The 25,793-nt window shown below is 43.7% G+C and overlaps 2 protein-coding genes across 13 annotated transcripts in view; one reads left to right on the top strand and one right to left on the bottom strand.

Annotated features, from left to right (window-relative positions):
• The first annotated feature begins 100 nt into the window (after positions 1-100).
• Zdhhc6 (zinc finger DHHC-type palmitoyltransferase 6) lies at positions 101-20,653 on the top strand. 7 transcript variants are annotated; one of them, NM_001037652.1, is made up of 11 exons: positions 101-294; positions 1,285-1,754; positions 2,721-2,812; positions 4,175-4,334; positions 6,214-6,375; positions 7,576-7,629; positions 12,620-12,787; positions 13,357-13,398; positions 14,226-14,371; positions 14,458-14,504; positions 17,627-18,194. In NM_001037652.1, exons 2-11 carry the CDS (start codon positions 1,488-1,490, stop codon positions 17,728-17,730), a joined length of 1,242 nt encoding a protein of 413 aa, NP_001032741.1. In that variant the 5' UTR covers positions 101-294; positions 1,285-1,487; the 3' UTR covers positions 17,731-18,194. The 7 variants fall into 7 exon arrangements, with proteins under 7 accessions (NP_001032741.1, XP_038940605.1, XP_063124843.1 ...); XM_039084677.2 differs by lacking the exons at positions 101-294; positions 17,627-18,194 and adding an exon at positions 20,403-20,653 and having other exon boundaries at positions 1,488-1,754; XM_063268773.1 differs by lacking the exons at positions 101-294; positions 17,627-18,194 and adding an exon at positions 18,318-18,970 and having other exon boundaries at positions 1,488-1,754; positions 2,724-2,812.
• Acsl5 (acyl-CoA synthetase long-chain family member 5) overlaps positions 19,593-25,793 on the bottom strand; it is a 47,093-nt gene continuing 40,892 nt past the window's right edge. For all 6 annotated transcript variants that reach the window (NM_053607.2, XM_063276003.1, XM_039093168.2 and 3 more), the window contains 8 exons: positions 24,847-24,919; positions 24,559-24,647; positions 24,191-24,307; positions 22,464-22,607; positions 21,883-21,984; positions 21,349-21,420; positions 20,729-20,875; positions 19,593-19,864 (listed from right to left, as the gene is read on the bottom strand). In NM_053607.2, coding sequence (NP_446059.2) covers positions 20,735-20,875; positions 21,349-21,420; positions 21,883-21,984; positions 22,464-22,607; positions 24,191-24,307; positions 24,559-24,647; positions 24,847-24,919 — 738 coding nt within the window. In that variant the 3' untranslated portion in view covers positions 19,593-19,864; positions 20,729-20,734. The remainder of the gene's footprint in view (positions 19,865-20,728; positions 20,876-21,348; positions 21,421-21,882; positions 21,985-22,463; positions 22,608-24,190; positions 24,308-24,558; positions 24,648-24,846; positions 24,920-25,793) is intronic.

Here is a 25,793-nt window from a genome sequence, read left to right as displayed (position 1 = left end):
TCTAAGTTGCAGGCGTAGGCTTTCCGAGGGAAGATTGACGCCGCGCACCTGCCGGAAGTGGCTCTGGCAGAGCTTGCGCGGAGGGCCTGAGCGGGAGTCTCACGCCCCTGCGTGAGCCAGACACGCGCCGGTAGGAGTTGCTCGCTCGGTTCTCGCCATCAGGTTTCGCATTCGGCTTACTCAGGACTGATGTGCTCATGACAGAGCTATAAAGAGGAGAAAATCTGTTCCGGTGAGCCCAGGCCGCTCCGGAAATGCGATGGCCGTGGAGCGGGCACCGGAGACCAGACTGAGGTGGGAGTCACCGCAGGGGGTGCAACCCTCTTGTTAACCTAATCCGGCCAGCATCCCCAAAATATGAAGCCCAGCCTCGCTTTATAAGACGTTTGTATCGTGAGTGAAGGTCCTAGAGCTCCCTTACTACTGCATGGGCGAGAAACTGAGGCAGGCACCGGGCGGGCGCATCGGCTGCGTGGAAATCCGTTACTCATACGTCATACCCACGTATCAGGTCTTTTCCCAGCTCATTTCACTCCATTCAGAACTCACATCTACAATTATTCCCCTGTGCGTGCCTTCTTCCCCTCTCCCTCCTCGCCCCCGGAGGGATTTTTTTTTCTTTCTTTCTCTTAAATCTACTTTGTGCTCGTTCTCGTGCACTGCTTCAGTCGTGATTTTTCGCATGCACACTTGCGGCTCTCTCGTTTTGCTCTCACCCTTGTACCTGTACCTTTAACCCCGATCGATTGCTAATGTTGGCGCTTGGGAGAACAACTTCCACTTGTTAATATGCAAAGAATTATGTGTGTAGAGCATGTCTCAGTTAAATCACAACTCTTTGGGAGGCAGTTTAGAATGTCCTAAAAGAAGTTTGGTGCCTTGGCTTCTATTCTGAGCCCAGCTGTTACTTGTGACCTTGGTCGATCTAATCACAGTCTCTCTAAGCCAGCTTCTGTTGTAGGAAGAATCGGATAAGTGATAATTAGATAAGACCCTGCTTCTCAGCTCCCTAAGCCTTTGTTCTCTCAGACGATCCACTAAGAAAGGGAGTTGTCAATCCTTTCTGGCAGTTTGAACAAAGGAGTAAAACTGTATATGTCCCGTTTACATGCACTTCAAGCTCGGACTATATTCTGGATAGATCCAAAGTAATTGTTTTTGTTCTCGGTCAGATGTGAACCCCCACACCGGTGTGCTTTTGACGCGCTGTTTCAATGCTTCTTGGAGTTAAAGAAATGGCATATGAACTTTTTAAATGGAATGTTACTATCTTGTTTTCTTTAGACTGTGTTTCAAACCAACCAAGATTCTCCTCCTCGAGATCTGGAGGCCACCAGTGAAAATGGCATACTCCATATCAACACCCCGTCATCCAAAGGCATGACAGACAGCTCAGGAACACGCGTGGACTTTTTGCACACAGAAATGTGTACACAGGAAAAGGAAATCTCTAGTTCTTTAGAAGAAAGAAGTCATTCTTCACCAAAATGAGCACGCTCTGCTCAGTAATCAAGTTTGAAAATCTTCAAGACTTAAGAAGACTGTGTCATTGGGGTCCCATAATAGCCCTGGGTGTTATAGCAATATGTTCCACAATGGCCATGATTGACTCTGTCTTGTGGTATTGGCCCTTACATACAACTGGAGGAAGTGTGAATTTCATCATGTTGATAAATTGGACTGTCATGATTCTTTATAATTACTTCAATGCCATGTTTGCTGGTCCTGGCTTCGTCCCCCGGGGCTGGAAACCGGTAAGAAAAAGATCCATTTTGGCAATGATCATTGCACAGTTTTATATTTAGTTTACCATTATAATTCCACCTTTTACCTAATCAGCCTTTGTCCTACAAAACACTGGTGTACTCCACTTACTGATGATGACTTATAGAACTTATGTCTATTTCAAAATAGTAATCTATGTTAGCTATTTCCAAATCAACTGAACACTTGTTCTTTGGAGGTTTGGGGGATAGTATTTAAAGGATGTGTGTGGTGGTCCATACCTTAATCTCCACACTGGGGAGGCAGAGGCTTGTCATCTTGTGAGTTAGACCCACCTGGCCAATGTAGCAAGTTTTCAGAGAAGAAGAAAGGGAGAACATGGCTCAGGCTGAGAACATGTTGGAACACATATCAAGAAAATGAAGAGCCTTGGGTGACTGAAAAAAAGGGGAGGGGGGGTAGCAACTAGCTGAGAATCATGGGAGCTGCTTGGCACCACAGGGATGTCTGGATGTTTTAGGCAAAGCAGCCCTATCAGAGGGCTTTCTGGGAGACTTGTTTATTTTGATAAGACAGAGATCTAGATGAAAGATAACGACCAGTTAGGGAGTTCCTAAAATGACACCAGAGAGGAAAGGTGACAAGGGGGGAGAAAGGTCAGAAAGTGCCAACCCATACTTCACTCTACAATACCAGTCAGGTTATCTAACACAACTCCCACTAAGAGTGGGAGATTTAAGTCTCCTTACGTAGAACAAACTGACACCAGATTTGGGTTGAGTGTGTAGAAAAGAAAAGAAAAATAATCTCTGAGAAATCTGTAGAATGAAGCCGCCCTTGCAGTTTTATCGCTTAAAATGTGTTAGTGCAAATGCAGGCATTGAAAATGCAAGTTACTGACCCCTTCCCCTTCAACTGTAAAGAAGTGTAGAGCGCTCTAGCCTGACTGTTACCATTTAGGATCGAGTAACTGACATGCCTCCTTTTCTGTCAAGGAGAATCCTCAGGATAGCATGTATCTCCAGTATTGTAAAGTCTGCCAAGCGTACAAGGCACCACGTTCACATCATTGCAGAAAGTGTAACAGGTGCGTGACTTTTCTTTTTCTGGGCCTGATCCACTTGGTTTCTCCTCTTTTCGTTGTATTTCTGTCATGACAGTAGAAACCATTTTTTGTTCCCTAGAACCGTCCTAGTTACTTCTCTGTTGCTGGGATGAGACACTGACCAAAAGCACTGTGGGGGAGCAAAGCTTTGTTTGGCTTCAGGTTACAGTCATTGTCAAGGAAAGCCAAGGCAGGAGCTTGAGGCAGAAACTGAGGAGTGCTGTCTAGAGACTTGCTCTTCTGGCTTACTCAGCTACCGATTCTTTAGGCAGCCCAGGCTTACCTAGTTGTAGGTGGTACTACCCGTGGTGGGCTGGGCCCCTTCCAGTCAGTCCGTGGCCAAGGTAATCCCCCACCTAGGTAATCCCCCACCTACTGGTCTGGTGGAGGCGGTCCCTTGGGAATCCTTTCCCAGTGTGTGTTGGCTTGGGTCAAGTTAACAAAAACCAGCCAGCACAGCAAGGCCTTCACCTTCTGGGAAGTAGTGTCAGAACACTTGTCTTTAAGATTAGTTTGCATTTAAATATCAACACAGATCATTTTATTCTTTTATTAGAAGGAAGAGATTTTTTTCTAGAAAAATAGATAAACCTTTTACTTCTAACAGCAAATTAAAAGTTACGGTTTTAGTTTTTCTTCTTCGCTGTGCCAGAATTAGTTGCATTCATTGATTGCAATGGTGACTAGCTTCAGAATTATTTTGAGTCTGAATTAGACTGTGTTTTCTCAGATTCATTCATACATGTTATCAAAGTTTAGTAAGAAGAAACTGAATCACTATAAAAATGCAAAATATACCAGGGCCTGGCTATCAGCAACATCTGTTGATTAATACGAAATTTAGGAAATCTAAATCTGAACCAAAATCTGGTTTGTTGCTAGAACTTTTTCTTTAGCAAAGAGACAGAGCAGAAGTACGTGAGGCTGCTTCCCTTACCACCTCGGGGCTGGGGTTGGTGTGGGCCAGAAGCTCTGTTTCTAACACATGTTGTGAGAAGGGAAGGAAGCTGCAGTTGTGACTGGGGAGCTTTAGAATCATTCTCTGAGTCATGTGTGGGCTGCCCCTCAGTCTGAGCCTAGGGAGTGAGTGACAGCCGAGCTTCCTCCTTTGGTTTACTTGCAGCAGACATGTGTGCTTTAGAAGCTCACTCTTGTGCTATTTAGAATTTTAAAGAACTCACCATCTATAACCTGAAAAGGACATAAAGATGTGTCTGCTTTATGAGAATTAACGTCCCTGGGACCCTTGCACGTACTGAACTCTTATTTGCCTGATCTTCTTAAGACTAGAGCTAAAGTGGACCAGATCCTCTGCTTTCTGCTCAACTGCATTTCTCTCACTAGATGTGTAATGAAGATGGACCACCACTGTCCCTGGATCAATAACTGCTGTGGTCACCAGAACCATGCGTCCTTCACACTCTTCCTGCTGCTGGCCCCTCTGGGCTGCACCCATGCTGCTTTCATCTTTGTGATGACCATGTACACACAGCTCTATAACCGGGTGGGTGAGACCGGCCTCAGACATTCCCTCCTGACAGGGACGTAACCAAGGCCATTGACGGGGTCCCTGTGGAGGTGGCACTGCTGGGACTTAGCTGGTACAGCAGCTTTACTTGCTGTCTCTCAGTTCCTCCTTTCAAAAAGCCCGTAAGCTTGGAAACCGAGGGCAGACTATTTTATTCTGGAAACGCACCCCTCTGCTCCAGTGAGATTTCTGCGTATCCTTTCCCCTTATCCACGGTTTACTACATTTCTCTCTTAGTGCTTATGGTGAGTCTAGAGTAGAACTAGAAGAGACATGGCACTTCCCTTCTCGTTCTGTTCAGGGTCTCTCTGCAGCAGATGGACGTTCCTTTGCTCATTTGGTCCATGGAACAAGCACACTTGTAAAAATAACCCATTAACCCAGAAACACTTTGAGTTGACTTCTGAGCACTAAGCATGAGATAAAAGTCAGGTCGTACACATTAAAAAATTCCCTAAATAGGCTCGGCAGTAAAGGAAGGACACAGGCCCAGTAGGTGCACAAAAAGCTGGGCAGTCCATGTCCTTCACGGAGGTCAGTCGTGTGTCTTTAGCCAGTTCATGGTTTTCAGTTAGTCCTAGCACAGCAGTGCTAATATTCCAATGTCGAGGAATGGGAATTTAATGTTAGCAACTACATTCGATGTTTCGCTAACCCACAGCCATAAAATCACTTTGTTACTACCTCATAAGTTATAATTTTGCTACTTTTATAAGTTTTTCATGTAAATATTTAATAGGTAGGATACCTGACGTGACCTCCAAAGGGTTCACACCACTGGTTAAGAACTACTGCTTTAGAACATTGTACAGACCAGGCCCTACACACCTGCAGGGTCGTATCCAGCCTTGTGCCAGCTCTGGAACACTGCCACGGAGCACGATGGGTCGCTGCTGTGGAGATTACTGTAAATTGACAGTAGGGGCACAGTGTTCCCTTGTTTATGACTTCACGTTTGCGGGGTCAAACTGACTCTTGTGAGGAAACAACCAAAACTAAATTGAAGAATAACAAACAGTGGACAGCCACAGCTCAGTGTTGGAGCTCTTGTTCAGGTGTGTGAGGTGTAGGTTTGATTCCTCACACTTCAGTAAGAAAGACACTGCCCATGTCAGGAAGAGCCAAGTGTTTATTAGAAACTGCTGTTTGGGGCTGGAGAGATGGCTCAGCAGTTAAGAACACTGACTGCTCTTCCAGAGGACCTGAGTTCAAATCCCAGCAACCACATGGTGGCTCACAACCATCCGTAATGGGATCCGATGCCCTCTTCTGGTGTAGACAGCTACAGTGTACTCAGAATAAATAAACTAATCTTTAAGAACAAAAAAGAAAAACTGCTGTTTGCTACAGTTGCCTTGACAACGTGTCATTATTATCTTTTTGGTCATGTTGGGGGTTTTTTGTTGGAGTTATTTTTTCCCTGTGGGTAGTCTACCTGTGTGCATGCATGTTCACGTGTTTGGGTGCATGTGGGAAGGGGGTGGTGCATGGATGTGGAAGTCCAAGGCTGACGTCAGGAGTCTTTCTTGATGGCTCCACACTTTTTCCACTGAGGCAGGATCTCTCAGTTGAACTTAGGAGTGGAGATAAGATTATAAGACCTAGTCTTGGTATGGCTAGCAGCTTTCCCTGGGAATTCCCCGTGTTGTCCCTCCAGACCCTGGAAGGACAGGAGGGCCACCATGCCAGTGGAACATTTCTGTGAATGCTGGAGATCAGAGCTCAGTCTTGATACCTGTGTCAGAAGTGCATTATCCTCTGAGCCATCTCGCTAGCTCTGCTCGTAGGGTTTAAGTCACACTTCTCAACAGTGCTTGCCTTGACACGCATTTCACTTTATTGTTTCTGCTTGCAGCTCTCCTTCGGGTGGAACACAGTCAAGATTGACATGAGTGCAGCCAGGAGAGACCCTCCTCCAATTGTTCCTTTTGGATTGGCTGCGTTTGCTGCCACCTTGTTTGCCTTGGGATTAGCTCTGGGAACAACCATAGCTGTTGGGATGTTGTTTTTCATACAGGTAAAGTCCTTACCCACCTCCATCTGGAAGCTGCCGTGTTATTGGGCCTGATTACAAAAAGAAAGACGTAACCTGCATGTAAAGACTGAGTACAGGGGAGAAAGTACTTTTGCTTATCTGTAGGCTATTAGTTTATCACCTATGTACAGAAGGTCCTTTTGAAGTGATTTTGCCAGAATATGTAGCCACTGAACGCAAGATGTGAAAATACACCCTGGTACAAGTCTGTCTTCATTGTTGAGAAATCTGCTCTCACCCTCCAATTGCTCATGATGTTCTAACTTCCCCAAAGGGGCTCCACAGAAGAATGTAGTCCTCTCTTCCTTACAGATAAATGAGTGAGTGTTGAAAAGGTTAAGGGACTCACCCATGGTCACCCATTCGTGTCCTTAGTACGCATGAATAGTAATGAAAACGAGGCTCCTGAGGGAATGCACAGAGATTGCATTTTTTTCCAAATGCTTATAATTAAGGGCATTAATTTAAAAAAGATAAGATCTTGATGTAAAATCTTTCACGCATGGACTTAGTCATGGTAAAGAGAGTAAGGCAGGTGTAACCTGTGTCACTCACTTTTGTGTCACTGGGACTCAGCTGTGCTTTGGATGGACATGATGAATTTGGCATAGAGATATGTGGATTGCTATCTATGCAGGTGAGGGCAGGCACAAGACAAGGCTAGACCCTGTGATTGGGCAGTGGAAAAAGAAGGGAAGCTGAGAGTTTTAGAGGTGGGACAGAGAGGGCAGAAGGGCAGAGAAGACAGAGGAAGCAGAGGAGGAGCCCAATCCATGTGGCTTGAAATAGCCACAGGTAGCTATGGACGTCATAGAAGGGATAGAGTAATGTGGGACCATTTGTCCAATCTAGGTGGCAACTTGTATCACTATCAATTGACTCTAAGTTCATTGTGTGGGCGTTTTGTGGGTTGACAATTTACTGATATAAATCTGATAAATTACAAGCCTCTAGAGTTTTTATTTTACTGGGTTATGGGGATTTGTGACAGCTAACCACAGGGAGCAGAGGGCTGGGAATGTGAGCGGGTTCCACAGCAAGGGGACCATGAGGGCAGGGAGACCACATTACTAGAGTGTAGCCAATGATAGCATGAATTGTTTATTAATATTACGTGCTACATTAATGATCAGAAATAAACCAAAGTAATATTGATAAACTTCACTATCATTTCGTTTCCAGATAAAAATTATTCTCAGAAACAAAACTTCTATTGAATCATGGATCGAAGAGAAGGTAAATTTAATAATTGTTCCTACAATATAAAGTACTGATTAGGTAACTTGCTGATGCTGGGATGTGACCCTGGGTCCCTGGCAGGCCACAGGAAAGGGGAACAAGGGGAGCACTGGGACATCCTCCACTGTAGTAAGCTCCCACAGAGTGAGCCAAAGCAGCTGAAGTATTAATTTGGGCCTGTAACATGCACCTTGTCAGAACTCTTGGGTTTATCTGTTCTCAAAAGCCAAACTGGGCCCGGTGTGGTTAGTGTCTGCATGGGCAAAACAATGGTAAGTGAAAGTCCGGCAGCCAGTCTGCATTTTACCCTAGAGCAGCACTTCCCACAGCCTGTGCCCTCAGCGTTGTTTGATTCACGTTCCCACCAAATTGCCAAGTTCACTAGTGAGCTTGTGTGCATGCTGTGCTTACAGATGATTTCCACCTTTTCTAAGTGAAAAAAAACTGTAAAATAAAAAATGTAAAGACAGCCCACTATGTTAGTACAACACTTTGTAAAAAGTAATTATTTTTGATAGCTAAATAGGGCAAGTGACCTCATTTTATAGATTTTTTCAAATCTCTTCAATCTGATTTAACAGAAAACAGAGTCTCACACCTACTTTTGCATTCGATCTGTTGAGACATTTTACTTTGGTTGGCATTTCTGTGGAAAGACCAGCTTTATTCAGATTTAGTAAGTGGGAAAGTCTGGAGTATTTTGATGGTCATTTTAGACTACAATAGATAATTAATTTTACATTAAAACTTGACAAGTGATTGCCTCACACACATCCCAGGGCTGTAGATGAAACTCAGAATCTCATGTTTGTTTAGCAAGTCTGTCACTGAGACTCCCCCAGACCAATAAGGAACATCTCTTTCAGTGACCTTTCTGTTCTTTTATATTAAAATTCATAGCATTTAGATTTAATTACTTATAAACAACATATAAAACTTTGATATTAAAATGAGAGTTTCTTTGATTATGGGTAAGCAGTGAGAATCCTGGCAGTGAACACAAGTTTTCCAAAATTCTCCTTTTCACTGAAAGCCTGAATTCCCTTCATCTGTACTCAGACCCCTTCAGTTGTTTGCCTGTCGTGGTGCGATTCTAACTTTACGTTTGAAACCATATTCACCACATAGCCAAGTTCTGTTCCTCTAGAGAACCCTGCCTAGTGCATGATCCGAATAATTATTACTTATTGTTTAGGGAATAAAGATAAGAAAACTGTAGTGTTGTGTGGACATGCAGTATTGTTTGTTTACTGTTATTCTTGAGCTATGGTTTTCCCTCCAGCTCAGACCTGCCTCAGCCTCCAGTGTGCTGGGGTCACAGGTATCTTGGTCATAAGTCTATTGGCAGAGTCTGTGGACAGAGTCTGACACTGACACAGTGTTGTGTCACTCACTGCCTTCTAGGCTCCTAGTAGTTACCTACCATTGCAAATATCGGGACCGTTATGAGAAGTTTGTCCTTCCTGAGCCCTGTTGAGCTGCCATAGCTGTTTTGAGTGTCCTCCTGTCTCTTTCTCCAGCCTCTCCCCCGCTGCCTCCTCTCATTCTCCCAGCTCATTCCTACATCTTTTCCATGGTTTTTGTCCTCTATCTAATTTTCCCCCTCAGGATACAGTTTGGGTTTTATTTCTCCCAAGGAACCGTCGCTTACTGTCAGCTGAGTGCTCTGCTGCCTTGTCCTGTGAGAATGCCATGTGTCTGTTTGCTCTAGTGTGTGGTGTTAAGAATAACCTACTCTATTGAGTGCTTCTCTTGGGCAATGCCGTGTCCTCACTGTTTTTGTAAACTACTGCTGTCCTTACCTTTTTTATCCATAAAAAGTAGCTTATATTTTGGTTTTGAAATTTAATCCATCTCGAAGAGTCTGATATCATTTGGCCAAGCATATCCCTTAGCACTGAGCTGTACGTCGATCACTGAAACTTTCATTTATTAAAAAAAGAGAGGAAGGGGGGATTACTCTCAACTATTCGGGTGGAGGTGAATTTATAAAATTCAGTAAGTTCATATTGTCAAAGAGCAGCAGGAGTCAGTGCTAATAGCAGCTGACGGCAATTCAGATGAGGGCAGCAGCCAGTGATTATGGGAAAGGGAAAAGCAGACAAACATGCAGTGGATGAAGTAAAAGCAGGTTCTAGCAACTTCACACATACTCAGACAGATAGACACATACACATTATGTATGTATGTACGTATGTATATATGTATATAAGTATGTATGTAAATGAGTCTGTTAAGAGCAAAGCTCCAACAACTTTTTTTCCTTCAGTCCATTTATATCCCCTAAGACAAAGTTTTATATGTAAGAAGAAAATTACCTCATAGCACAAGTTACTCGTTTTCTAAAAACAATAACCATAAAACATATTTTAAAACATTAAAATCATTACACAAGAAGAAATTACAACAGGATTAATGGTTATGTATTCCTGTTTTGAAACTTATACCTAACTAAACATTTTCTTCTATGTTTTCTCCACAAGCTCCTTATAACCCCAAAGCAATAATTCTTTTGTCACTAATTGGCATTGTTTAAACAAGCCAAGTCTACAGTAGCAAGCCTTTCCCTGTGCTTGGCTGACAACAAGGTGCTCTGTATTTACTAGGGAGCAGGCCATTTGTCTTACGTCTTAGTTTTGAAGTCTTGATCAGCTAAGCTGACTAATCTGTTCTCTGTTCGTATACTCATAATAGAATCTTCCTCTTTAAAACCCTGTTACCACATCCCTAGATGACAAGATCAAGGAACTCCGGCCCAACCTAGACTGAATGCTTTCTTTGGTCACTAACTTGTCCCAGGCCTAATTTTCTTTCTACTACAGTCACATGCTAAAGCATGAAAGCTCACTGTGCCCCTTTTTCTAACTCATGCAGCTCTTGCCAGTCACGCCCTATTCTTGATTCTAACTTTAAACTTTCTGTCAACTACCCTAACTTACCAAATTTATTTAAAACAGGCTAACTTCCTAAAAATACTTAAATCAGTTAGTAAATTCATAAAGTCATGAATTCATCTAAATGACATTATCTCAAGGATTTTCATGTTTCATTCATCATGTTGGTTTGCAGGAAATTTGCCCAACAGAGTGAGCTAATGCCCAGGAAGTATCAAACCAGGCTGTAGCCAGTGAGGGTGTCCCAGTGTCCACTCACACCAAGCCAAGTCAATGAGGAGTGTAGGGAGACCAACATGAGAAAGGACAGTAGCAAGAGACAGTCGTATAGCCGTGTCTTCTCAGAGTGCACCCATCACTGGGCATCATTTTATACTTTAACTGTTGTTTCCATAAATAGCTAACACACATATTACTGTATATACAAGAAACTTTGGCATAAAATTCTGTCCCTTAATAAACAAATATTTCATAATATCATTTTTGGTAAGCATAATATTCTGACATTTATGTTTTGTTTTGCTAAAGATCATGACCCTGTGTAGGACGATGTCATTGCACAGTGCAGGTGAAGGTACAGGATAGAACAAGGCCTGTCATTGGACAGGAAGGAAGGATGGGAGGGAGAAAAGTTTTAGAGAGAGGAGGGGACTGCCACGAGAGAGGAAGAAGCCACTGAGAGACCATAGAGGCTGATGTTAAGATTCCTCTCTGCACATTTACAGGTTGTTATGAATATTCTTAAGGGATAGATGTGTACAGGGCTTTGTATGTCTAGGTGGGCAATTATATCTTATCAATTGGATCAGAGGTTATTGTGCTGTGTGTTCTTTCTTGTGGCGATCTAATTGAATTCAAGAGAGAGTGTGGTACCTGGAGACAGCCTGCCTTGGGAACTAGATGAGTAGAGAGATTGTTGCCAGGCTCAAAGAGTAGCCATCGGCAGTGTGATATGGGATAGAACAAAGCGGGTGAGAAGCTTTACTGACTGAGATGAAGATATCTACCAGATATTTTGAGGCACTGCGGTGCCAGATCTAGTGCGGGATAAAAGACAGCATTTATTTTAATTTTACAGCAACAGCCCTGTATAAAACCATGTTAATCTATAAGTTATTAAAACTGCCACTTTGTCACTGACAAAACTTCAAATAAGGAAATAAAATTCTCAAAAAATGTATAAGATAACCAGACACTAATGTTGACTGTGTTTGCACAGGTCTATACTTGGTTTCAAATTAAATAATGCACGTTTGTACCACTAGGTGACAGCAGAATTATAGACATTCAAAGCTAGTTTATGTCCAGAGAAAGCCATCCGTTTAAATGCCTAGGCTGGAAGCTGTGCCACTGGAATCTGCACCTGAAATGGAAGAAACAGAGTGTGTGTGTGTGTGTGTGTGTGTGTGTGTGTGTGTGTGTGTGTGTGTGTGTGATGACACAGAACCAGGAAACTCCTTCACAAAGTTTGAAAAGGTTCTGTGTAAGACAGTGCCTCCTTATTAACTTCATGGCCATTGGCCAACCGTAAGCCATTCTTTCTCCTGAGTCTGTTAACGGCATCGCTTCCTTTTACCTGTACTCTCTTGTGCTGTGAAACAACCATAAGCACTGAGGGGTTTCTGCATAGGACACAGTTAGCTAATTCTTTTATAAACATTTAGGGGCTGGAGAGATGGCTCAGTGGTTAAAAGCACTGACTGCTCTTCCAGAGGTTCTGAGTTCAATTCCCAACAACCTCATGGTGGCTCACAACCATCTGTAATGCGATCTAATGCCCTCTTCTGGTGTGTCTGATGACAGCTACAGTGTACTTATGTATAATAGATAAATTAATCTTAAAACAATAAACATTTGGAATGCTTGTTCCTAAGATATATCCTATCAGGTACTTTCTGGGGTATGACAAAAAAGTTTAGTTAAATTCCTCTAAACTGTGATAAAATTGTATTTCCTTTAGCACTCCTAATAGTCTAACAATAACAGGTTTCTATGAGTAATACTAATTTCAAGAGTTAGTACTCTCAGTAATGTATTGGTGAGAGCCACTGCAGGCTGACGCAGCTGCCGTTTTACACCTTTGTTTTCCACAGGCTAAAGATCGGATCCAGTATTACCAGCTGGATGAAGTCTTCGTGTTCCCTTACGATATGGGAAGTAAATGGAAGAACTTGAAGCAGGTGTTTACATGGTCGGGAGTCCCTGAAGGAGATGGACTTGAGTGGCCAATACGAGAGGGCTGTCACCAGTACAGCCTAACAGTGAGTAGTTCTGTTTAAAAGGTCTTCCTCTCTCCATTGTGGTTATTCTGTTAACTCCCACAGCTTCCTGAGAGTCTGTAGTCCTGTCGTTAGTGCTCGAGCTTTCCATATGTCAAAATGACTCTAATATCCACAGGGACTCTCAGCATCATGACCTGCCTTTAGTCAACTCTCCCCTGAACATTCTAGACTGCTGTCATAAAGTCCAGCCCCATATTTCCCACTGTGTCTAATCAGTTCTATTAGTGGTTTCTGACTAAAGGGGAAAACTTTAGTAGACTCATTAATAATTAATAATGAGTTGTGTAGATTGTCCATTAGAAAAATCCCCGAGACTCAGCCTAGCAGCACTGAGGGGACGGACGCTGTGCCTCCTTACCCTGGAGCCATGTGAGCGCTCTTAAAAGTACATGGAGGTGAAGACCTGAGAGAGCAGATTCTGAGAAGGCTCCATCCCAGACTGTGGCTCGACACATAAGAAGTGCTAGAAACTGTGGCTTGGGATACTCTGATGGAAGGGGAGAGGCTGTTCTGGACTTAATCTTTTTCCTTTTATGTCTTCCAAACAGATAGAGCAGTTGAAACAAAAAGCAGACAAGAGAGTCAGAAGTGTAAGTGGTTTATTTGCAGTGGTACTGATTCCTGTTTACTCCGTTGGGCACTGTGTTTCTGTGTAGCTTAAAACAGTTGGGGTTTATTAAATAATCTTTCTTTCTTAGTATGATTATCTATTGTGCATACATGTATAGCACAGAGAGTATTGTGGGAACCTCCTACCATGTGGACACCAAGGATCAGGACTTCCTTATGTCTGTTGAACTGTGATGCAACTCACTATTTTGAGACTGTCTCACTGTGCATCTGTGATGGTCTCAAAGTCAGCCACCTTCCTCTGCCTCTGGAGTGCTCGGATCAAAGACATGTGGTACCATACCCAGCTGAAACCGTTGACTTGTTTTCTTTAAAATGCTTTATTTAAGCTTGAGGTGTCTAAGGCATTCAGTCAGTGTACTCTGCTGGCCTAGAAAAATGCCTTTAGTGGGCTGATGAAACCACACTTACAACCACACAGTCACATAGTGATGACGCCTCTGTGCCCAAAGGGGTCTAAATTAAAAATCAATACAATAAAGATCAAGGTCCTGTTTGTGCCGGCCACACTGTAAGTACCCTAGCTGCAAGTGTCTAGTTAGCAACCCATTCAAGACCAGAGAGACATGCAGGTCCTTCCATCATTACAGAGAGTTAATCTCCTGGACACAGATCTTATTCACAGCAGAGCTGTGCTTGAAAAGACAGGTCAGAGAAGCCCAAGAACAAGAAACATCCCACCCTAATTGGAAATTGGTGGGATCTAAACTTAATTTTCTTTATTCAAGCTTGAAAGAGCTCAGAATATGGTAAGTACTGAGATTGTTCTCCTGACCGCTGATGGCAGGTCCGCTATAAGGTCGTAGAAGACTATAATGGTGCCTGTTGCCCTTTGAACCGAGGAGTCAGAACCTTCTTCACAAGCCCCTGCACTGAGGAGCCTCGGATTCAGCTGCAGAAAGGGGAGCTCGTCTTAGCAACCCGAGGGTTACGGTAAGAGGTGGGAATGTTCCGTTTTTTCAATAAGAAAAGTGGCATTAACTTCAAAAATATTTAACTTAACCTTTTAAATATTTCAGATACTGGTTGTATGGAGACAAAATTCTTGATGATTCCTTCATAGAAGGTATGGAAGTGGAAGGGTATGTTTAAAGTATCTGACTGTTAGCAATAACTCAAGTTTGTAAGAATAATTTATGCATAATCGCATGTAAAAAGTATTAGGGAACTATGTAGACATACAAGAATGCTTCTTTTTTTTTAAAGATTTATTTCTTTATTATGTATACAATGTTCTCCCTGCATGTATGCTTGCATGCTACAAGAGGGCATCAGATCTCATTAGGGATGGTTGTGAGCCACCATGTGGTTGCTGGGAATTGAACTCAGAACCTCTGGAAGAGCAGTCGGTGCTCTAACCGCTGAGCCATCTCTCCAGTCCTCACAAGGATGCTTCTTACACATCTCTGCAGCACTTACAGTTATCAGGTTTAGATAGAATAGCTATCACCAAGTCTTTGTATTGCACATACGCTCCCCACAGGCATCTGTGGGTAATAGGGCAAATTAGCAGGCACCTGAACACAGCGCAGAGAGGTGGAGCTATAGTCTGTAGAGAGATAGCCCTAGATACGACAGACTGTGGAGACAGAGTGTGGTGCAGGAAGCTGCGGTTCTTCATGGGCACCCAGAGTTACTAAGGGAAACATGAGCTCTGACACTGCACTGTGAGGCACATGTCTTCTGGCAGGCATGTCTGTCAAGAAAAAGAGATCCACCCTTGCTTAGAACCTCATCGCAGGAAGCCTTGCAATGCAAAAAATCAATTCCACAAACCCAACCTATAACTGATGTGGAGCACAGGGAGTGGCCTAAGGCCTGGGGATTCCATCAGGAAGTGAGCTTCCCCACAGAAATGCCTCTCGTCAGGAAGAGGTCACTGAATTTGTTTGAAATTTGAGACTAGCAGCCCTGTCTGCAGACTGCTATGAAAGACAGCCAGGAAGAACTGTTGGCCAAGGCTTACGGCCTTGTTTCTTCCTTAGCTCTTTCCACTATTTTCTGTTCAGTTTGATCTCTGCTTCTGCGCATCATTGTTGGGCTGCGTCTGCCAGCTGAGTCTTGCCTGATGCTTCCTTCGTCCTCGGTGTCCTGCTGCTTCTCTTACCTCCAGAGCAAACACTTTGATCCCTGATTTACTCATTCTCTCCCTTCCTTCCCATTCCCTCTCCCTTGCCTACTTACTGACACTCTTAATCTAAAACTGACAGCTTACATTTTCCCCATTCAGAACCCAGTGCTGCTGGCTCAGGCCCCACAATGGGCACAGTTGAAGTCTGCATGTGTCTTCCCAGTGCAGATCAGCACTGACATTGCTGTCTTTACATCTGTTACTGAAGTGAAGACACTAACCAGGAAATCCCACATCAAAGGAAACTAAGGAGAAGTGAGCAGAGGGAAAGGGAGCAGCCAACAGAGGACACGTTTGTCCCAACAGACACACAGAACACAAAAATGTAAAAACCTCAGACAACAACTGGAGGACACCTACCCAAGTTCACAGCTTCTCAATCCCAGAAACCAAAGCTACAGAGATAGCTAGGATGGTGAGGAGTCCCACCTCCTAAAAGGATCATTGCCTATGTAAAGACTGGAGAGCAGGTGAGGGCAGCAAGGAAACCAGTTCAGAGCCTAGATGAGAATGTTACTAGAGAGAAACAGTGGAAAGAAAGAAAGAAAGGTGTTAGCAAAACCCAGGCAGAACACGGTTAGGGACGAATGGCTTGAGTGGTACACTCAAACATAAAAACAAAACAGCCAGACAAACACTTCCAAAACCTCTGCAGTGCATTCAAGAAACTAAGAAAACAGACTAAAATTAGGAGACAGTCTAATTTCACAGACAGTGTAGTCAATGAAGTTATGAAGTTTCACAAACTGAGAGAAAGAAATGGACACCCAAACACAAGATGCATGGAGAGCCCTAAATAGTCTTGGCCAGAGAAGAACTCAGTCAAGATGTCGAAAGTGCAAAGTGAAGGGAAAGGCTCACATAACGATTCACTGATGAAATATTCACAATAACCACTAAGGAAAAAACCAGCCTAGATATCCACCAGCAGATGAATGTGTAGAGCACACACAGTGCACACACAGTGCGAGGCTCAGATGACTACTACAAGCTTTCATGTGTAAACGGTGGTTTGGGTATGCTTAAACTAGAGAGGGTAAAATAGTTTTTAAATGAGAGGCGATTGGATACAGACATGACATGAAAACACACGTTATTAGGAAGGACCAGTCACCAGTCGTAGGGATTAGGGGGAAGATGAGGACGGAATGGAAGAACCGTTATCATGAGAAAACTCATTACTCTGTATCTGATTTTTAAACTTAATCAAATAAATTCTGATAGATGTTTTAGGCAGGAACCGTCTTTTGGTTATCAGTGAACTACTATGCAAAAGCCACCTGCTCACAGCCCAAGCTGCAGATAGGGAGAGACTGGCTGGGAACGGCAGAATTGGTCCAACTCCCCACCCCAACCCCTGTGTCATACTCACATTGCCTTTTAAAGCTAAGGTTGAAATATTAAACATCAACCTCAACCTGGGATGTTCTTTTTTTTTTTTTTTTTTTTTTTGGAGCTGGGGACCGAACTCAGGGCCTTGAGCTTGCCAGGCAAGTGCTCTACCACTGAGCTAAATCCCCAATCCCAACCTGGGATGTTCTTAAAGAAAGAAAATACTTGGGATTAGTCATAAATCTACCCCATATGACAGCTTAAGTGTTTTGGTATAGAAATCTATAGGCTAGGAGCAGATGACTGTAATCCCAGTATTCAGGAGATCATAGGTTCATAAGAGAACCTGAACTACATAGCAAAACTCTTCCCAAAAAAAGTAAGAAAACAAGAAGACTTAAGAAGGAACTGCAGAGACTTTAGGAAGAAATGCACTGTAATGGTAGCCAGAGCCATCGCCACATACTATGTAACCGCAGACCCATTTAGGCACTGTCTAGACCACACTAGCACCCTCCTAGTTGATGGGATAGCAACTAGATAGTTCCCATTTCCTAGCTTGGTAGAAGCATTTGGAAACCTTTCCCTGGCCTGTGTCTGAGAGCTACTGAGAGGACAGCAGGAAATCTTAACAACTTTTCTTCACTTGAAGCAGTAGAACTTGCTCTTGGTGATGTCACCTGGTCCTGCCGCCTGCTTCACTGTGGCATCACTTTCTCCCTCAGGTACTTCAAGAATAAGAGGGTGGTTTCCTAGAAACTGTGTAGAAAAGTGCCCCTGTGATGGAGAGTCAGATCCAGCCCCAGAGGGCGAGAAGAAGAACAGATAGCCACGGTTAAAGTGAGATCATTACGTCTTCATTACTTGAAAATCCACACATAGTACCTGAGAATTATGCAACAAGCCTACTATGCCTAAGGTATTTTCCTCAAAGATGCCCTCGTGCCATGACTTCAGAAATTTTTATTACCATTTTGAAACAGAAGCCATTCTGCATATGCCTTTGAAGTCCTGCCATCTTCCCACTTCTTCCTACTAAAGGAAGGCCATTCCAGCCAAGTAAGCCAGCTGCCCTTTCTGTCTGCTGCACCTGTGACTTCACCTGCAGGTCTGATTCCCACCTGGACAGGAGCATCTTGCATGTGCTTATTCTGTTTCTTCCTCAGTTGACATTTCCTCCATAATCTAGAGACTGTAAAACCTGTCAGATTCAGTGTAAACTCAAATTTTGTTACTTTTAATAATGCAAATTTTGTCAAATTCAATAAAGGTCAATGGATGTTCTGTAAATTATAGTTTTCACTGAAAAGCATTTTTTTTTTTAGTTTGTCAGGGTTTTACTGTTTTTGGTGGTGGTGGTGATGGTGGTTTGTTTGTTTTGTTTTCTGAGTGAAAAGGTTTCTCTAATGTCCTTAGGAAAACACTGCCCTGCTGCTGGGTGCATCATGAGCTTTGACATTCAGTTCAGTATCTGAGCCTCTCACTGCTACATTGACTTGACAGCTTTACATCTGGTGCTGATCACTGTGGCTGCCTCTGTCTACTTTATCAAAACCTGAAGCGTGTGCAAGTTCTAGGACTAAACTCACAGGCGAGCTCTCCACAGCAGAGCTGCAGGAGGAGTCTCCCTCGCTGGACTTGAGTCTGCTGCTCACATCCCTTCATTCGTGCGTGAGGGAATTAGGGTCTCTGGGGCAGCCAAACCCACAGTAGAGAAGAGGAAGAGGTGGGCACCTCGGTGCTCAGCAAGAAGCAAGCATGGAGTCAGACACAGTTGTTTCTGAAGGCGGACGCTCTTGAGTTGACAAAGCAGATAAGAGACAAGGCATGTGCCTGTGGGAAGCGTCTACATTCTAAACAGGAAGAACAAGCGTGCACACTGGCATGGCCTCACATGGTTCAAGACCAGGGAGGCAGCCATTCGGGTCAGCTGGAGTGAGGGGAAGTCAGAGATGAGAAGGCACTAAACCACCAAGCACCCTAGAACTTAGTCCTGTGTTTCCTTTGTACATTGTTTCAGCCTTGCTGAACTCAGGGTGTGGGAAAACAATAAATATTCTTGATCCAGTTAGCACCAGAAAGGAATACAAGTCAAAGTAGTACAATAGCCAGGCCTGGTGGCTCACACCTTTCATCTCAGCGCTGCGGGGGTAGAAGTTGGTGGGAGTGTGGGGTTAGAGGCCAGTCCGGTCTACATATGCCAAAAGCTCCATACCAGTCGGGTTTCTAGTGAGACCCTGTCTCAAAGGGAAAAAGAAAAGGTGAACGAGATCAACATGCAGCAGAGCTGGTAAAGAAGAAAAGTAAACTTATTTAGAATGTGGGCCTGGCTTAAAGGCTTAGTGCTCAGACCTGGGAGTAGGGTAAGAATAGCTGTTCTATCAGTTTACTCCAGTAGCTCCCAGGTTTGTGACAATCCTGGGCAGAGGTTATTTAATTGTGATGCAGGTTCTCAGTAACCCAGCCTCAAACCTGCAGTGCTCTTGCCCTGACCTAAATGTCGTAGTTGTGGGTATGTGTCACTACACCTGGCTACGAGACTATAATTCAGGCAGCCGAGAGAAGTGCCTCATCATCATTTTCAAACCAGATAGCTCTTGTGTTCAGCCCAAGTTTAAAATCCCCCTGATGTTTCACGTGACTTTTTTGATGCTAATTCTCATCACAGTTCAGAAAACTACAGACACAGCCTAATATCTGTAATAGTTTATTTCAAAGATCTGACATTTACAGGTAGAGGCACCACATGCTATCTGGCAGCAAAATACTGCAGGGACTGAAGTCCAAGGAGAAAGATCCAGAGCTTCCATCACAGAAGACGCCTGCAGTGCAGGCGTCACATCGAGCTCGTCCACGTTGCTTTGCTCCCAACTCAGGACAGTCCTTTAGTGATTGCTTCATTTACTGGAAAAGTTCGCTGGACATAGTTTCCGCTTCGTCCCCCACCGCTTCCAGCTCAGCAACTGTAGAGAACAGAGTGTCAGAACCGCAGCTAACACGGTAGAAGAGCATTCCCGTCTGCGCCTGTCTGCTACAGTCTAACATCCAACCCGGAGTCGAACCGGAGACTCAGCTTTGTTACACTTGGCCTTGTTCCTTCGTTGCATAAACTTTTATGTACACATAAGTACATAGAAATTTGTCTCATAAATACAATTAGTATGGTGATAGATTAAAATTCTAAGTAGCAGTTTCATGGAGAACTGAAAAACGTGAATTATAACTTAATCTGTTAAATCAATGGTTCTCAACCTGTGGGTCATGACCCCTTTGGAGTCCCATCAGTGATCTTACATCTCAAATATTTTTACATTATAATTCATGAGTGATAAAATTACAGTTATAAAGTGGCAATGAAATAACTTTATGGTTGGGGTCACTACAACATGAACTATAGTTTAATATAGCTTTAATATATTAAAGGGTCATAGCATTAGGAAGCTTGATAACCACTGTACTAGAGACCTCATGAAGTGCTGAACTGCCTGTTTTATAAAACAGGTTACACCTACAGGACCCCTGGGACCCTAGCACTGCTGATCACTAACCAAGATAGTGCTGGCATGGCAAACGTGAGAAAGTGACACGGAACAAACAGACCTGAAGAACAGCATGGTGATAAAGCAGCCCTAAGCTCTAAAATGTCCAAGATGTCTAAGCTGGGAAGAGGGCCTTTTATTCTGGGCAAGGCTCTCACATTGTAAGTATCCTACAGTGTGAGAGCACAACAGATAAAACAGGTATGACGAAAAGACGAAACATGGGATAGATTTTAGGCCATACTTGTGCGAGGCAGCAGAGTAGGCAGGCAGGTCTCAGAGCCGTACCTTAAGTTACTCTTCGATGCTCTCATAGAGGCTCTTGATTTGTGTCTGGAAGAACTTGGCAAGCTCCACTCGTTTGGCTTTCAGTGTCGGTGTCAGAAGCCCGTTTTCAATTGAGAACGGCTCCGGATGCACAAAGATGCTCTTGACCTGGAAGGCGAGCACACGTCAATGGTTGGCACTTTGTCTGCAAAGCGATAAACTGCAAAGCAAAGAAGCTGTGCGATGGGATAGTAAAGACACAGACTTATGTGCAGTCTGAGATCAGGTCTTCTGTTGTCCAGGCTGATCTCCAACTTGCTATATGGCTAAGGTTGATCTTGAACTTCTGATCCTTCCCTTCCCACCCATCCCTGAGATCACAAGTATGTCCTACCGTATCGAGGTAATGTGACCCTGGAGATTGATTGAAGCCATGCATGCTAGGCAAGCACGCTACCAACTGAGCTATACTTGACATTTGTGGAGTACAGAGAATGAATAGTAAACGGCAGGGGGAACAGAATCCATTAACGTAAACTGTGTTGTGCCCTTGGTAGTTAAAGGTTCGTAACCAGTGTAAGTGGGAGCTGTACATAATACTCCGGTACTTGAGGGACCAGAATGATATCAGCAGTACATACCTGCTCAAAGGATTTAAGGCCACCTTCTTTCCCAACTTTCTGCAAATCTTCTAAAATGGCTTTCTTTACACACTGAAACATAAAACAACACAGCATGGAGGTTTAAATGAAAGGCTAAGCAAGAACCAACTCAAAAATACCTGAAAGATCTGGATAAAGTCGAGATACAAAATTATGTTGAAGGATATAGACTTTATGCATTTCCCAAAGGAAACAAGGAAAAGGAAAGGCAAACCTAGGGGCTAACGGATTCTGCCTAAAGGCATTTTCCATTCCTGTATATTCTGTTTTCTCTCACAAGCAACATGTTACTCCTTAAAAAAAAAAAAAAGTTTTAGACTCTACATTCTCTCTTTCATTCTAATAAAACTATCAAGTGCAGTTACCTGCCACAGAAGCAGGAAGAGTTCCTGCAGAGAGGAGGCTCGGAGAACCCAGAGGTGCCACAGCTGGAGAGCGCTCTTAGTCATGTCTACCTGGAGAGCAAGTGTTCTCAATCATGCTTCCTTGGAGAACATTTTGAGCCAGGCTTACCTGGTTTTGGCATAGTTCTTCAAAGGATCCCTTTACCCCGATCTTGGCTGCAAATGAGGGAAGTGACTCTGGGTCAGGAACCACCACTCCTATCAGGAATGACTGTGGGAAGGAAGTGGGTTGTAACCAATCAGACCTTCAGACTAATCTGATACTCAGTTCTTCACCATACAGTGTCCCACTCTGCACACCACTGCAAAGATATTCTACCCAAACCTGATTCCTCAAAAAGAAGCAGTTGTCATTAAGCTTAAAGAATCGAATCCCTATACCCGATCCATGATGAAACTTGCTGTACCTAACCCCCCAAAGGACCAGTTTAAGCAGCATATAAGGAAGAGTTTTGTGTCAGAAAAGCTACTCAGAGTAGACACTAAGAGCCCCAAGCAGAAAGCCGTGTGAGATAAAAGCTACCTCTTAAAACAGTTTGTTTTAATTCCAAAATATTTCCTGGATGCTTATGACTTGGAATGTAGTTTTGTAGTTAGTTTTGTAAGCTGGGGCATCTTATCTGAACCCACCTATACTAATACCTTTTATGTCTATGAGAACCAATATAGGTCATAAAACTGGTATATTACCCGTAAGCTCTCCCCATGGACAAAAACTTGCAATATTGGTCTGCTCCTGGAATAAACATTTTCAATCTTCTCTGGAGCGATGTATTCTCCTTGTGCCAATTTGAAAATATTCTTCTTCCGGTCAATGATTTTCAGAGTTCCATTCTATATGAGGCAGATAAAAGCATGAGAGTTTTGAAGCCTTGGAAATAAGAAGGCCACTGGTGTTGTCCTTATTTAAAACTAGGTCCTCTGGAGATTTCTGTGTTTCTCTTGGTTTTGGAAAAAGGAGAAGTAGCTTCCAAGAAGCCTGTGCCAAGCACCAAGCTTCAGGGAAAGCCCCAGGGGACCTCCTGGGCTATGCAAATGACGGCCTCATTCAGTGGAGGCATTCTGCAACCCCCAATTTCTAATAACTTATTTCCAACTACCCCATCTCGAGAACTCTTTGAGAAGAAGAGGGGTTATCTCTTCCTTAAACTGCTGAATGATTTAGCTCCCCCTGCCACATTACTTCCTGTAATATCCGGGAGTGGGCTAAAACAGCTGCATGCCACTTATCAAGCCATCCTGTAATTGGCTTGTAAGGACAGAAGCAAGACTGGCAGGGCACTGGCCACCATCGCAGGTCATATGCCGCTTCATTTTCCTGAACTCAATTCCTGAGGTGCTTATCTTCTTAGGGATTTTAATTGTAGAATCAGGGCATGAGACAAACACGGTTCACTCAAACAGGCCATAAGTAAGGCTCTATACTGAATTACCCATCACTGAGTCGGACTTGATTTAGACTGAAAGTGATCAATAATCCGCAGCCTATCATCACTCATGGGGGCCGGGGGCGGGGGGGAACATATCTTTTGCCTGCCTCCTGGGTTTAGAGCAGGGAACACTGATTAAACAAACTTTTAAACCTAACTGATAAAGTGCATCATGGTCAAGCATTCTGAATCTCTTAAATCTTGAACAATGAACAAGAAAAAAGTTTGAAGAGATGTGTTACAGCCCCTCGCCCCTAACACATAGTAGGTAAAAAAAATGTTTAAAGGACACCCTTGGAAACTCCTCTGTGGGGCGTATACATCTTCATGACAACCATGCCCTGTTTCCTCTCTTCTAAAGAAAATGGATGAGATTTTCAGCAACTACCACCAATTGTTCATCAGCAGGCAAATCTATAAGTCTCCGTGCCTTCCACAGAGAGGGACTGTGAAGGTCACTGAGAGGCAGACGTTAGCCTGTGCAAACACATAATTTGGAAATTGTTTTGATGTCCCCTTGAGTTAATTCAAAAGAAACACTCCTTTGTTGTTTCCAGACACAGCATCAGTAGGACCACCTATGGTGCACGTTGTATTTGACAAGAAGTATGGAAGGAAGAAAGCTTTTCAGTTGGTTTACTTTCTGCTGTCTTTCTAACGTTGTGGTCAAAGTCATGAGAGTGCTCCAGCCTAGAAGGAAGGACTAGCTCCTAATCACATATTGGCCAACTTCTTCAGGATTTCACACCATCAATTCATTAGAGAGCTAGGTCTAGAACACAGCTCCCAACTCCCAAGCTAGGATCTTTCCGTTGGTATGTTCTTCTCTTCCTACTTAGAGAAAATACCACAAAAGGAGGCTGCCGACCCATTTCCCTGCAGCTGCCTCGGCTGACTAAGCTCATATCCCTAACCCCTCTTGCAACAAGTAGATTATTCTGCCAGTGCCATAGCAGACACCCTTACAAGTTAAGGAGAAATACCCACTGGAAGCCAGCGACCGATGTCCCCAGTGTGAAGCCAGCCATCCTTGTCCAGTACTTCCTGTGTCTTCTCTGGGTCCTTTAGGTAGCCTTTGAACACATTGTTGCCTTTGATGCAGATCTGTATACCACACAGTAAAAGGAAGAAGATAATAGAAATGGCTGTTACCTCTACCTTATAAAACACCTGCTGGGAACAAAAACACTTGATGGCTTCCATTACAGTATGGAGACTCTTTTTAGTCCCCACGATAGGAAAATGCAATTCACTGATCTTGTATTGCTTCCCAAAAGTTGAGGAATTCGAGCAGGCCAGGCCATAGATTTAGACTCCTTTTGGACTAAGCCTCCTCACCTCCATCATCTACTCACCTCGCCTTCGTTGTTTACTGAAAAGTAGTTCATGTCAGCCACATCTTCCAGCTTGACAAAATTGCAGGACACCGGAGTCCCAACATGACCTAGAACACAGCATACATTCTGGGCTGAGCAACCATAAAGCAAGCAGGTTTCGAAGATGTTTAAGGGGCTGACTCTAAGAATGAAAGCAAGACTTGAGTTTGCCATTTACCGAATTCATCCAGAACACCAGAATCATTTAAATTCGTAAACCACGGTTCAATCAGAAGCCTTCTCCCAACCAGCAGATGGGAAACCCACCTGCTGTCCAGTCCCCAGGTGATGTAATAGAACACCCAGCTGTGCATTCTGTTTGGCCGTAAGCTTCAAACACCTGGGGAACCAAAGAAGAGCTTTGAGACTTGAGTACGACTGGCCAGCCCGTATGGCCAGACAGGAACACAAACTGCAGAAATGAGCTGAAAATAGGTTTGCAAATCCTCAAAAGCATGTCCAGATGCTAGTTCTTCACAACATCTGGTCTCTGTCCCAGCAACATAGCTGTCAGTGTGACACGGAAGCAGCCATAGGCCATGTATAAATGAATGGGCTTAGCTGGCTCCAGTAAAATGTCAGTTGTGAAGCAGACAGTGGGGGTATTACGGTAGTTCCCAACCCTCACAGAAAGAAGATAATCTTGACTAGAGAAAGACTGGTGGCAGGAAGCAACTTGATAGGACACTGCAGTCAGAGGTGTGGTCTGCAGTTGGCTGGGCTGGTTGAAGTAGAGATAGTGAGAGATGGTGTTTCTGGAAAGAGATTGGAAACAGAACTTTCTATTAATCTTTGGGGCTGAGGGAAAGAAAGGTACTAGCCAAGAGAATGGCAGTTTGAAAGCCCCAAAGACCCTTCACTGACTGGCACCAGTCTCTTTTGATCATGGGTACATGCATAGGGAATAGTCTCTGAGAGGCTGAGCCTGTTTCTGTCTTCTGCTTTGTTTGTGATACCTGGTTGGCTGAATCAGCGAGATACCCATTTGGAATGAAAGAGAGAACATCCACAGCCAGATCCATATATTTCAGATGGATGAGGCATAAATGAAAAAAAATATAAAGTTGTAAAACCACCAGAAAATATGGGCAGAGATGATCTTAAGAAATCCCAGGGATTAGAAAGCCTTGTAGGAGCTAGAGCGGTGGCTCAGAAGCAAAGAGCACTGACTGCTCTTCCAGAACATCTGGGTTCAATTCCCAGCAGCTCAAAAC

Source organism: Rattus norvegicus, chromosome 1 (assembly GCF_036323735.1).
Source record: "Rattus norvegicus strain BN/NHsdMcwi chromosome 1, GRCr8, whole genome shotgun sequence".
Classification (NCBI taxonomy): Eukaryota; Metazoa; Chordata; class Mammalia; order Rodentia; family Muridae; genus Rattus; species Rattus norvegicus.
The sequence above is the reverse complement of the archived record's forward strand: the minus strand, read 5'-3'. Positions and strand labels throughout refer to the sequence as shown.

What these genes read in the sequence shown, in the direction of transcription:
- Zdhhc6 (NM_001037652.1), top strand. Translation starts at nt 1,488, where the DNA reads ATGAGCACGCTCTGCTCAGTAATCAAGTTTGAAAATCTTCAAGACTTA. An exon ending in TCCCCCGGGGCTGGAAACCG is followed by an intron (nt 1,755 to 2,720) that starts GTAAGAAAAAGA and finishes TTTTCTGTCAAG; the next exon opens with GAGAATCCTCAGGATAGCAT. An exon ending in CATTGCAGAAAGTGTAACAG is followed by an intron (nt 2,813 to 4,174) that starts GTGCGTGACTTT and finishes TTCTCTCACTAG; the next exon opens with ATGTGTAATGAAGATGGACC.